General features: G+C 41.2%; 1 protein-coding gene across 8 annotated transcripts in view; it reads left to right on the forward strand.

Annotated features, from left to right (window-relative positions):
* PRKN (parkin RBR E3 ubiquitin protein ligase) overlaps positions 1-13703 on the forward strand; it is a 1206600-nt gene that overhangs the window by 418674 nt on the left and 774223 nt on the right. For 7 of the 8 annotated variants that reach the window (XM_044924574.2, XM_044924575.2, XM_044924576.2 and 4 more), the window contains one exon: positions 10258-10379. In XM_044924574.2, the coding sequence (XP_044780509.2) occupies positions 10258-10379 (122 nt within the window). The remainder of the gene's footprint in view (positions 1-10257; positions 10380-13703) is intronic. The other variant, XM_044924573.2, reaches the window with a different exon arrangement.

The following is a 13703-nucleotide window of genomic DNA, read 5'->3' on the forward strand; positions in this document are numbered from 1 at the left end:
TATTAGAAATATATTTTGTAGAAAGATGTAAACTGTAAATGAATATTTTTTTTTACAAAGATAAAACTAGTACTTTAATTAAAGGTCCTTACCTTCTGCCCTCTGGCCTCCAGCCTGGAGACTCTGGGTGACACATTCGCCCCTTGGGTGGAAAGCTGCTGCTGTAGGTGAAGCAGTAGGTGCTGCTGCTGTGGGTGAGTAGCTGGGAAGAGCGTTCCGGCCAGAATGATTCAGCCGTGCTCTCTTAGCGCATGTGCACAGTTGCTGAGTTGTGTCTGACCCTTTGCGACCTTTTGGATTAGAGCTCACCAGGCTCCTCTGTCCATGGAACTCTCCAGGCAAGAATACTGGAGAGGGTTGCCATTCCCTCCCCCAGGGAACCATCCCAACCCAGGGATGGAACCTGTGTCTCCTGTGTCTCTTGCACGTGGATTCTTTACCTGCTGAGCCATTGACACGTAGTTCACAGTATTATCAGCCTTGATTAAGAGAAGACAGTCATTTTATATTTTTCCTTCAGCATGATGACATCATCTGACATTTCTGACTAATCACCGTGTCCCTGAAGAAACTCACTTTTCTCATATTTTAAGGAGTAGTAGAGAGTTTATGAATTTCAATTACCACAGAAGACCTTTTGAAATCAATATGGAGAAAGATCAGATTTATTAACATATATTTTGTCTCATCATTTGGTAAGGTAAAGTAGGATACGTGAAACATTGGAATTTGTAAGAAGATTTTTAACAGTTGTAGTGAAATTGGAAGTATTCTACTTATATGAAGTATTTATACCAAAATACTGACATGGCTATTGTGAATAAAATAAGATCGAAAATGTGGGAGTATGGAGAGTCACACCTTGCTGGTTACTCTCTAATTGATGTCATTTCTCTGGGCATTCATTTTCTTTACAGGTTTCACTAACACTTAGAACACTGAAAATGAGGAGAGTTAAAATCATTTTTAGAATATCAAGAAAGACATCACTTCTATAAAAATAAATAAGAAATTCTATTGATTCTAATGTTATGCCATAGATTACCATTTCTCACTGTAAAGTACAATTTTAGAATACGTGCTGCCTCTTAAAAATGAGTTTTACCTTTCTTGGTTGATAATTTGTATCTGCATATTCTTGCTGAATGCCAGTGCCATGAAACGTTCATGGAAATTTCCATGAAACTTCTGCTGCTGATTGCGTGAGGGAAGTGTGGTGGTGAGACGGATGCTGAAGCAGTTGGTGATTGCTGGCCACGGTCCTTAATTGCCAACCTGTGTTCGAGTGCCACTTTTTAGAGCCATTGAATCAATCCTCTACAGTATTTAGCAATAATCGGCGCCCTAGTCAAGGTAATTGTCACACAGTTGAGAGCAAAGTGTAGGCTTTGTAATCAGGAAAACTCATATGCAAGTATCTGACTACCTTTTGGCTGTCTTGGGGGTGGCTCTCTACCTCTCTTGAGCTTGTGTTTCCTCATTTCTGAAGTGGTGATGATCACGCTTACCTTTCAATGAAGAATAAGCACTAATGTAAGCAGGTCTGCCATTGAAACGAAATTTTGCAATCCACTTTGCATCTCCTTCAATACGCTTTTACAGACTACACATTAGAAAACTGTTTTTATTTTTTGGAAATGCCTCAATTTTTTTTTAAGTGCATTAACCAGCTTGAGAATGTTATCCACTAGACGAGATCCATATCATTGTTTACAATTCTCACTCCTGCTAATAATTTTTGTACAATCCACCTGTATTGCTTGCACAGTAATAGTGATTTATGAAAAGAAATGAAACTCTAGTAAGCTTTAAATCAATTTAAGGACTTCCCACTATGGTTTATGGTTCATATTCCATTCTATTATTAAATATTTCATTGTAAAGGACTTAGTTGGTTTTGATGCAGTTTTCAAAAGAATTATACCTCTGAAATTTCTAAAAATTCAGCTGTAGGTTTAAGATGGACATGGTGTGTAAGAATATAAATGGTGATTCATTTATAACAGCAGGACAGTGGTCACTGAGGAGTCCAGGGTATGAAGTGCTCACAGGTATGAGTACCTGGGAATAACTCAGGGTCCATATTTCTTGGCAGCAAATGAAAATAGGTAACATGAATCAGACACTGGGCAGAGTGCTTCACCTGTATTATTCTCTCAAACGTTCTTACAAAAGCCAGTGAGTTAGGTACTATCACCATCTCCATTTTGCAGAGAAGAAAACAGCACTGGGAGTCAGTTGATTTGCCAAGGGTGACAACACAAGGCTTGGCCTGCCCTAGATGGGCACGTCCTGGAGCACACAGATTATCTTCTGGGGAGCCGTGCATGCCATCCGCAGTGTCAGCAGCTGCTGCCAAGCCGCTTCAGTCGTGTCCGACTCCGTGCGACCCCATAGACGGCAGCGTCAACAGTTACTGCCATCTAAATTTGAGTTTCTGACCTTCGCTCAACATAGTGAAGAGTTGAGACTTTTCTAGGATCCACCTTACCTGTTCTCCTGCCCAAGTTCATATCTGGGTTTACGCCACTTGGCTTAAATCCTGGTTATTTATTTAAAACTATTTCTTAAAGTATGCTTCACTCTACATTTCTTCTCTTGGCAGTAGAGGTTTGGTTATTACTATTAAAATGAATAATGAAAAAATAAATTGGCAGCAACAACAACAGCCGCAAAATCCAGGCAGAGACATTCACTTTAATCAGCAGATTTTGCTTCACCAGATGAAATTATGTGGCAGATATATTAATTTAAAAAACCCTAGCACAAAAATTGAGAATTAAGTTATAACTTTAAGGGTAGAGCCTCCTTAGAGACTGCTAAACATGTTTTCAAAGTACACACACTGGGTGGATGGTTATATAATTGGAAGTTGTTTATAGTACAGCATCACCTTGGTTACTGTGCAGGAGCTAAGAAGATGGCTTGTTAAAAAAGCGTGGAATGATGTGGTTGCATTCAGTGGGGTGTAGTAACCCAGTGGATAAGGATGGAAGTGAAAGTGTTTACGTGTAATAACTGTCCTCCTTTAAAGTTGTTCTACTTATAAACTTTCAGAATGCAGTTTTTTTTTCACTTAACATTTAATTATACTAAATTCTATATAAACTTTTTCAGTATTCTATTTTGTTTTACTTTTATTTATCATACTAATAATTTGTGATGTTAAGATAATATTATTTATTTAAAATCCAATATGCTAATATTTTGAAGGATGTTTGAATCTAATCTGGTAAGTTTGGCTGGTGGAAAGTTATTCTAGATATTTGATAATCATGGCTACTTGATTTTGGGGGCTTCCTTGATGGCTCAAGCAGGTAAAGAACCTGTCTGCAATGCAGGAGACATGGGTTTGATCCCTGGTTTGGAAAGATCCCCTGGAGAAGGGAATGGCAACCCACTCTGGTATTCTTCCCTGGAGAATACCAGGGAAAGAGGAGCCTGGTGGGCTGCAGTCCAAAGGGTTGCAAAGAGGCAGACATGCCTGAGCACACAGACAAGCATACATTGTATTTAATATGAATTTTTCTCTGATGCCATCATACCTGCTCCAACTTTCACATCATGTAAAATATGAGACATCTGATGAATATTTATTGAATGCTGACTAAATTTAAGGAACTGCCCAAGTCATTTGGAAAAGTGAAGCAGGGGAGTTGTAATAATAGAAAAGGCGGGACAAGTACACAGAGACTGTGGGGCACCATTCTTTTTCCGGTTTTCATTAGGCTGGAGTGCACATGTCCTCCGTGTTTTTGATGATCCACAGAAGATTTCATGCAGAAGAGATGATTCTAGGAATATACATTGAATGGACTTTATATGGAACTGCCTTAAATTGGTTCAATATGCATTGTTCAAACTAGAATTAATAGATAGTATCAGGCCAGCATGAGGAGAAATGATTTGTGCAAAGATAGCTTGCTGGCCTTCATGACTTTTCACACAAGTCATGTGAAAAAAAAGTGAAAGTGTTGCAATCCCATGAACTGTAGCCTGCCAGGCTCCCCTGTCCGTGGGATTCTCCAGGCAAGAATACTGTAGTGGGTAGCTATTCCCTTTTCCAGGGGATCTTCCCAAGGTAGGGATCAAACCCAGGTTTCCTGTGTTGCCGGCAGATGCTTTACTGTCTGAGCCACCAGGGGTTATATTCCAGCACATTTGGTTGAGCACAGGCAGAAGGACCACCACCCAAAAATACAAGAGCAAGAATTCTGGCAAATTTGGGGACAGGAGGTTCTCTGTGTCCCAGATCCTTATCATAGGATCAAGGTCATGGGTTCAGAAACTCTGGTCATGAATCTATTCCACAGTGGGGTAGTAGGAGCCAAACAGGACTGGGTTATTCCCTAAGTGACTCAAGGAAGGGGTAAACTAAGGGAGTATGGCAGGTTAGAGTTGATCAATGCAGCTAAGTGGTGCAGACAGCGATAATATCACATCCTCAGTATTTACAAAACAGGAACTAAACTGGGGTCCAAAGGGGCCGGAGAGCAGAAGCTGAAAATCCTGCTGCCGGGCTGGGTGCTGGGCAAGAGCTGGATGAAGTCTGTGCAAGATGCTTCGTTCCTTCTTCTTAGATGCTGGTTTTCTGATGTTTGGACAAGTCTACGGTGTAAAAGTGACAAGACTTAGCTGGATGGTCTTTCTTACTTCTCCTGATTATTTTGGGAAATATCTTTTACTTCAGGAGAAATCAAGGGAAGACTTCATGGGAAATGCCATTCCAACTGCATCTTGAATATGTGGGTCAGATTTCCAAGGTGGTGATATCAATGGAGACGGGCGGAAGGCGAGCAGTACCCAAGAGGGTGTCAGGAGTGGGGGTGTGTGGAGGAGGAGATGGCAAGAGGCCTGGTCCTGTCTCTGTCTCCCTCTGAGTCTCCAGCTCAGACCTCCCACTCCCGCCCTCCTCTCTCCAGCCTTCATTGTCCTCATATCAGTACCCTTAACAGCTGGCTACTGCACTTCTCAATGTGACCAAAGAATCTTCTTAGCGTTGTCATCTGTGTGTCTAACAAGGGAGGGCGAGAGGGTACAAGACATCACTGATAGGTACTTTCTTCCGTGCTGTCCGCTTTAGGAGATGTTACCCATGTATGGCTATGCTAATGTAGTTCCTAGCCAGCTTCTCAATAGGTCCTTGTGGCTACTGTGTGAGAGAGTTCCGGTTGGTTCACATTTTCATGCCCACAGAAAGTTCTCACCAGCAGCTTGATCTGCTTGATGTTTTAATTAGCTCATATGTGATAAAAATAACTTTAAGTCACGTGTGCTCCTGCAGCTTTATAGTGGATAGATACTGAACATTATCTTACCTAGGTATAAAGTACGTGAAAACTCACTTCTCTTCTCCCCTAGAAAACAAATTATCCAGGCAATTAAACTCTTGATTTCTCTATGACAACCAGTGACATAAACTTCTGAGGTCAATGAAACGTTTTTGTCAGAATCGGAATGAGTTTTCTTAAGCGTTCATTTATCTTATAAAAACAACATCTTCAGGCCATAAGCCCATCACCTAAAATACACGAAAACTGAAAACTGCATATTATGCTGTTTTTTCAAAACACCAAAGCAAATAATATATCTTCTTTTTGAGTAGGGACTTTACTGGATAGGTGGTGAATATTGTTAATGTGTGTTTGGCATTTTTTAGGGGGGGGGGGCAAGAAATCAAGAAAGGAGAATAAGAGAAAATACTTGAGGAAGCATAATGTTAAGCAAACTGGGAGAGAAAACCTAAAGATAATGATAAAATGACAATGCTAAGAAAGCCTTTGGAGAAGGAAATGGCAACCCACTCCAGTATTCTTGCCTGGAGTATCTCATGGACAGAGGAGCCTGGTGGGCTACAGTACAGGGGTTCGCAAAGGGTTGGACACGACTGAGCGACTTGGCACAAGAAGGCCTTATGGATGCTTTGAATGGACACAGTGACTCAAACTTTAACAGGGCCCTGCACATTAACTAGGGTTTCCCTGGTGGCTCAGACAGTAAAGCGTCTGCCTGCAATGCAGGGGACCTGGATTCCATCCCTGGGTCGGGAAGATGCCCTGGAGAAGGAAATGGCAACCCACTCCAGTATTTTAGCCTGGAAAATTCCAATAACATCTATCCAGGAAAAAAAAAAAGAGCATCTGAATGAAATGAGTGCACTGTGAAATCATTACTCAGCAGACCCACCCTTCTGGTTCCTGAGAAAATAAATATGTAAGTTTATTGATGACTCGGGGTGGAGGGGTGAGCTTAGTTGTCAGCAGGCTCTTCAACAGTGGTGTCTACCTCTGTGTTCATAAACTTTAGCCCTTGGGCTTGCTGTTGATCAAGCCCTACACAGTGGGTTGTATCCTTCCTCCATTTTTTTTTTTTTTCTCCTGAGAAATACATCAACACAAGATGCTCAAGAAAAGGTACTCTTCTGAAGTCTGATAAAGTCAGGGATGTGCTGTGCCCAGTATGTCCTGTCTTCGCACTCTGTGGAGTCCTGCAGCGAGAGGACCGCCTCAACTTGGCAGCACATAACATGGTCTGACTACAGATTCCCTGATACTTTGGTTTGACACCTTGAAACAGTGTGCACGCCACCCTCATGTTCTGTAAGGTGGACTTGACATACACCCCATTGGTCAGAGAGAACAGCTGAAATGACAAAATCACTCTAGAAACTCTGTGGTATTAGGATGTTGGACGATTTAGGGGTGAAGTAGCATCATGTCTGTAACTTAATTATAAGTAATTCAGCCAAAAAGTATTAATGTTTATGTGCAGTATAGGTGTATATATGTATATGTACACACACAGAGCACACTCAAAATATGGGAAAATGTTCATTATGAGTGAATTGCAGGGAAGGTGATAATTTGTAAGATTTTTGAAATATCTCCAGGTTTGAAAACTTATTATATATAAAGAGGGAAATCTATAACACAAACACAAGTGCTTTGATTATTTTGGACAGTGAAGAGTTTGCAATGTGTCAGAGTTGATTAGTAGAGGAAAAAAATTAGATTCAAAAAGAAGTAAGAGAGGGGAAGATTCATGTTATTAACTGTAGGCCGCTATATACAAAGAGAAATGTTTTAGGGGTCATTGTTCCCATTGCCTTGTTCCTTTAGGGGTTATGGCTCCGTTTTTAAGTCTCTACCTTATACTCTTCCATCCAGCTGATGGGAACGTTGCCCAGAAGATGGTGAGGGTGTCATTTGTGCTTATTCCCGTCCTGTGCACTCCAGACCTCAGCGTGCCAGAGAAGCTTGCCAACTTGGAATGGTGTGATGTTGCCAAGTAGGTAGGGAAGGTGTCCTGAAAAAGGGCTTTCAGGGTTTACCGGAAGGCCCAGCTGCTTGACCACGTCAAGCCAACAGCTTGCAAAGCGCCTTAGCCAAGACTGGCCTGCCCTTGATTCTTCCTTCAACTGGCTATTAACCCCCAGCTTGTGCTGGCTCTGAGACGCGCTGTGTAATAGATTGCATGTCATCGTGTATGCTTCTAGGGCACCCGCATTGGCATGCAGTATTTTCTGCCTAACTTGTCAAGGACTTTAGTTCGAAGGTTGTAGCACACAGAGGTGGGTGTTCCAGTCTTCAGATTCTGCCTGGCTCTGTCGTTAGCTGAAACAATATTGCGAAAGTTGCTCTTGCCCTAAGGGAAAGAGAAAAATCACTTAGTTCCCTGCAGTTTCCGAGATGCTTCATTTACTATTGTCAAGTCCTGCTAATGTGCGCTTTCAACAATGCTGGTGTCTTTGCGCCCCACGCCACCCCCTTTGTAAGCATTTCTTCTTTTCATTCTTTTCTTCCTCCCTCCCCCTCCCCTATTTTTTGGTTTAAGCTTCACAGTAGGTTATGAAAATGGTAAATTGATTTTGGTCATATTGCTGATACAATTTTTAACAATAAAGTCTCCTTCCTCCTTCACTGCTCCTGCCATAGTACTCATGAAAGTTTTCAGAGTTCTTGTGATCTTCTGTCAGTTCTTATGGTATTTCGATAACTTTAATATATGGTTCTGTTTGTTGCATTTTATGATGTACATAAAACTTTAAGAATACATGTTATGTCGTTGTTGTATTTGCTAATTGCTATTAATACTCATAGACTTGAATATCTTGCAGAATAAGGCACTAAAGCTGCAAAGAATCCTCAAAAATCATAGTGTCATATCACTACCAATAATTCATCTTCCTTTTCACATTAAAGCTAATATTAATCTCTGGAAATTAATAATTATAAAATATATTGCTAGTAAATGATAAAATGATAAAACTTGACATCTTTATCACGCCTTATATATTTTTTCTTTTAGAATACGAAAGAATGGTAACACATTTACAAGAGACTTGGAAAATACAGAAAAAGGTTATATAAAGTTCTACTACATATTAAAATTATTTTTATTAGATAAACTAAGATTTTAGTTGGAATTTGAACATCACACTCTCAAAAATTACTAGAATGAATATACAGAGTATTAGAAGGATGTAGTAGACCTAAAAACTTCCCTGATGGCTCAGTGGTGAGGAATCCTCCTGCTCATGCAGGAAATTCAGGTTTGACCCATGATTTGGGAAGATCCCTTGGAGAAGGAAATAGCAACCCACTCCCGTATTCTTACCCAGGAAATCCAATGGACAGAGGAGCCTGACAGGCTACACTCCATGGGGTCACAAAGAACTGGACACAATTGAATGATTAAACAACAATAACAACAAAGTGGAACTGAAAAACACTGTGAACCAATTCAAAATAATTAAGATTTATATAATATTCACACAGTAGTAGAATACAAATTCTATTCAAGTTCCCATAGGCTAGGAGACACTGGAACATATCCAGGGATAAACAACAAGGTGCCGAATTTTCATGGTCTAAAATATTGAAATCATATAGAGTCTGTTATCTTATCACTGTGGAATTGTGTTAGAAATCAGTATCAAAAAATATTTGAAAATAACCCAGTTCCGAAAATCTAGCCTCATATCACTGCAAATATATATGTATAATTCATCTTCCCTTTCACACAGAAACTAAATATTAATCTCATAATTCATAATTTGAAAGTATCTTGCCAGAAAATAATTATAAAACTTATTATTACATCTTTATTATGCTTTACAGTTTACAGTGTATTCTCACCGACAATATTAGTAGAGATGGCTACTAGACAAAGGACACTTGGATATGTCTGCAGAGCCCGTTTTTGGAAGTTAGCAAAGCAAACGGAGCTGCATAAGACTTTAGGATCGTTTCTGTTTTCTCGTTATTGTCTGCACTAATTGTTTTTACTAAACCACACATGTTTGAATGTCTCAAGGTTTTTGTTCTTAATGATCAACCATGTTTACTATTTATTCATAATTTCTACATGTTCTTAATGCTAATAGTAAAATTTTAAACAAATCCTTATGCCATGGCATTTTATGATACCCCACCTATCAAGAAGTAAAGTTAAGATCAAAAGGACTCTTTAGTAATTTTAGAAATTTGGAAGTCGGTTATTTTACTGGTAAGTGTGTCCGGATACAGTTAGCTTTTGTAGATGTAGAGGTAAATGATTCAAAAGAAACTTGCCCTAGTTTACAGGCTGATACTATTCTGCATGGGGTTATTTGAGAGAAATGATCAGAGATGTTTATCTTTTTCTAAATGTTTTTGCAGCTTTTGCATGTATTATTTGAATGCCATTTGTCTAGACAAAGCACCCATTTCCACACAGGATTTCTGAGTGTGCTAAGCCCCTTTGGGCTTGTGTTTTATTTTGTGTGTGACTTCATGTTGGAAAGTCTTCATTGGAAATTTCAGCGAACTGTGATGATCCCATTCAAATCATGAGAAGTTTGGGGCTAAAAGATACAAGTTTAAGAGGAAAAATCAGAAGCCTTGAAGACTGGGTAGAGATGCATAAAATAAAATCTGGGAGCAGGGGCCTCTACATTTCAAATGGTCTTACATCATCATCCTTTTAAAAATGTCTACTGCAAAGTATGTGATTAATTTCCTTGTGTTGCAGATACCCTTAGCCAGCTCTCCCAGCAGCAAGCTGGTTGCTACTTTGCTGAGTAAGTCACAGGGCTCATTTTTCCAAGAAGAAGGAAAAATGTTTCACTCTTTTGAGCAAAGAACTGCATTTTCTAAATTTTAATTGTTGGATCTTCATTGTAACATTTATTCTACTAATGTTTCCAAATGTTCAGGAGGAGTTAAGTCTCAGTGTGGATCCGCATTGACTGGCTGCTCTCTCTGCCTGTTTTCCCAGCAGGTAGACCGACCTACAACAGCTTTTATGTCTACTGCAAAGGCCCGTGTCAAGGAGTGCAGCCGGGAAAGCTCAGGGTGCGTTGCAGCACCTGCCAACAAGCAACACTCACCTTGGCCCAGGTAAGGAGATGCGGCATGGGCAGCCTGCCCGGAAAAAGGAATGTGTATTCCTAGATTGCCTTTCAGGGTTTCTCATCAGATATCACCCATCACCGGAAATTTGCCTTCCATGTGCTTGTAATGATTAACGGTATCTGAAGTTTCATTTAAAAATACACAGCTCTGTAAAAGTTTGGGTAGGATGGCGTCAGTACCCCCATTTCTTTAATCCAGGCCTATTGACAGGAAATATCAGTTCAGTTCAGTTCAGTCGCTCAGCCGTGTCCGACTCTCTGCGACCCCATGGACTGCAGCACACCAGGCCTCCCTGTCCATCGCCACCTCCTAGAGTTTACCCAAACTCATGTCCATCATGTCAGGGAGGCCATCCAACCATCTCATTCTCTTTCTTCCCCTTCTCCTCCCGCCTTCAATCTTTCCCAGCGTCAGGGTCTTTCCAGTGAGTCATTTCCTCGCATCAGGTGGCCAAGTATTGGAGTTTCAGCTTCAGCATCAGTCCTTCCAATGAATATTCAGGACTGATTTCCTTTAGGATGGACTGGATGGATCTCCATTCAGGAAATATAGAGGCTGATTGGGCGTATCTTACAGAAGCAGGCAGGAAGGATACCTTTGAAGATCCTGGGAACATTTCATATCTGGACCTGTGTGATATGAACATGGTTGTATGCTGATGTCAAAATTTACTACAGTATTTATTTAAAGTTGGCACACTTGAGGTAAGTCATACCTCAATAAAAAAATGAAAAGGGAGTTGTGGATCCAGGACCAGTATGCATATAAAATATGGTTGGAAATCACGCTGCACTGTGGCCTCTGCTTGTTTTGTACAGTCCCCAAGCTGAGAGTGTTTTGTATGGTTTTAAGTGGTTGGGAAACTTAAAAGAATGAAATTGCATGACCCATGGATCATGACATGAAATTTACATTCCAGTGTCATCATAAAGTTTTGACACGTGGCTCCTCCCATGTCTGTGCATATTGTCTGTACCAGTGTTCTTGTGCCCTGGATCAGGGTTGAGCAGTGTCGACATGGACTGCATGGCCTACACACCCAGATGTGTTTTCTCTCTGGCCCTTTAGAGAAAAGGTTTGCTGGTCAACCTCTGATACAAAAACACTGGCACAGTGTTCAGGGCCTCAGCATGATAACAGTGTAAAATTTGGCTAAAATAATGTGGATGCTGATGTCTTTAAGAGATTGAAGGACATTCTGATCAGCTTAGTGCTGAGACAGAGCCCAGGACGCGCCAGAGCACAAAGAACTCTGCAGGCGACGGGGCTGTCGTGCAGAGCTGCACTGCTTACCCGTCAGGCCCCAGTGATGGCTAGTGCCTTTAGATTTTGTTCTGCAGGCTAAGGGATGAAGGCAAAGCGTCACAGAGGCCATGCGTAAAGGGATGTTTTAAGACTGTTTCTTATCACTGGAGATGTTTATCACTGGGACTGAGTATGGTGACAGACTGCAGGCAAAGAGGTTGATTATTCAACTATATATATAGGGTTGATAGCTGAGGGTCTAGATTACTGTGGTGTCTTGGCAGACAGGTGGTAAAGGAGCACTGTGAAAGAACCTGAAGGGTGTACTTATTAATCAGGAAATCGTGGCTTGCTAACGCAAGCCTGCAAAAATGGAATTACTCACAAATGTAATTCAAAGCTCCATCATGATACAGCATTTCAGCTCCACAGGGGGATCCACTCAGGGAGACAGATCCATGAAGGATGCCTGGGATTGTCTGCACCCACTGGAGTACACCTTTTTCTGGGTGTCACTGGACAGTACTTCTGTCTGGGAAATGGGCTGCTCTAAAGTTGGTTCTCTCCTGGGCTACAAATTTCCAAGTGCAATCCACAGCCTCTTCTGTGCCTCTCATCTGGACTCCGGTCCTGATTGCCTCAGCTTCCAATGGCTCTTAATAAAAGACAGCAATAAAAAATCATTACTGAATTGTAAGCTTAATTCTTTTCAGGCAGCATCTTATTTAATTATTTCATAACACTCTGAGTTAAGCACTGTTAGTAACCCTACTTTAGATTTGAGTAAAATGAGGCTTAAGGAGATTCAGAAAATGGGAACTTACACCTGGTGGACGAGGGGCTGAACCAAGTAGGGTGAGCTCACCATCTAAGCTCTGCAGTCTCCTCCTCTTTACCACACAGACCTGCTGACCTGAGGGTCATGTGCCCAAATAGCTTCGGTCCTCAGACAGGTGAAGTAAAAACTAAGTCAGACGCAGGCAGTGGGCCGGGGTGAGAACCGCAGAAGTTGGGAGAGTCAGGGCCCACCTACAGGAGGCTGCTCCTGCCAGCGGTTAGCAGTGGTAGTGGCGGGAGGGGAGGGCCACCCAAGCTCGTACTGAGTCAAGAGAAACCACAGGGGTAAAATTTTATGTGAAACTCGTTTAAACATATTTTTCATTGGTGGGGAAAGATAAAGCAAAAGAGCAAGAAGCAACCTGCAACCACTGTCTAAATGTACCAAAGTAGAGAGCTGTAGGGGTTAAGTGGTAGGTGGATATTAGGTGCTGATCAGAGCCTGGCCTGTGGTGAGTGCTGGATTAAAGTAAGGTGTGGCTCAGAGGGAGCAAGATGTGAGCTTGCAACAATGACTTTGGAGCTGGGCTGCTGGATTCTGGTCCTAGGCACTTCCCTACTTCCTCTTTATGTCAACTCTCATCATTTCCTCTCCTGACATGCCAAAACTTCAACTGCATTATTACAGGTATCATTACATTTTTGTCCTACATTCCATGCCACCATCTATCTGTCTATGTTCCAAGAGTCTGTAAGCCTCATACGATCAGATAACTGGTCAGTTTGGATCCCCAACAAGGGGACCTAACCAACATCTCACGTGGTGTGTGGCCCCCCGCGTGTGGCATCTGTATTTGAACTTTCACACACTGGTTCGGTAGATCCACAACCTTTAGAAATTCTGTTTGCCTTTTTATAATTATATTAATCACAGCAAGTATGATTGTTTTGCCACAATTTATTGCCTTCCTTCCATTTATATGCTGGTGTTTGTACGTGTGTGCTAAACCACTTCAGTCGTGTCCTACTCTTTGCGAGCCACCTGTATTTTTCTCTAATTCTTATCACAGACCTGAGAAGAAGGTATCATTATCCAAGGTTTTTAAGAAAGTGACTCCATGAAATTAAGTAATGAGTCCAAAATTACATGGTTAACAAATGTTGGTGCCATGAGTGAAAATTATTTTCTGTGTTTTTCTCCAAAGCCCTCCCTTTTTTTTTTTTTTAAGGATAGATTGCATGCTATACAGACCCACTAATAAATGCCTATTATACAACTATTTCCCT

Source organism: Bubalus bubalis, chromosome 10 (genome assembly GCF_019923935.1).
Source record: "Bubalus bubalis isolate 160015118507 breed Murrah chromosome 10, NDDB_SH_1, whole genome shotgun sequence".
NCBI lineage: Eukaryota > Metazoa > Chordata > Mammalia > Artiodactyla > Bovidae > Bubalus > Bubalus bubalis.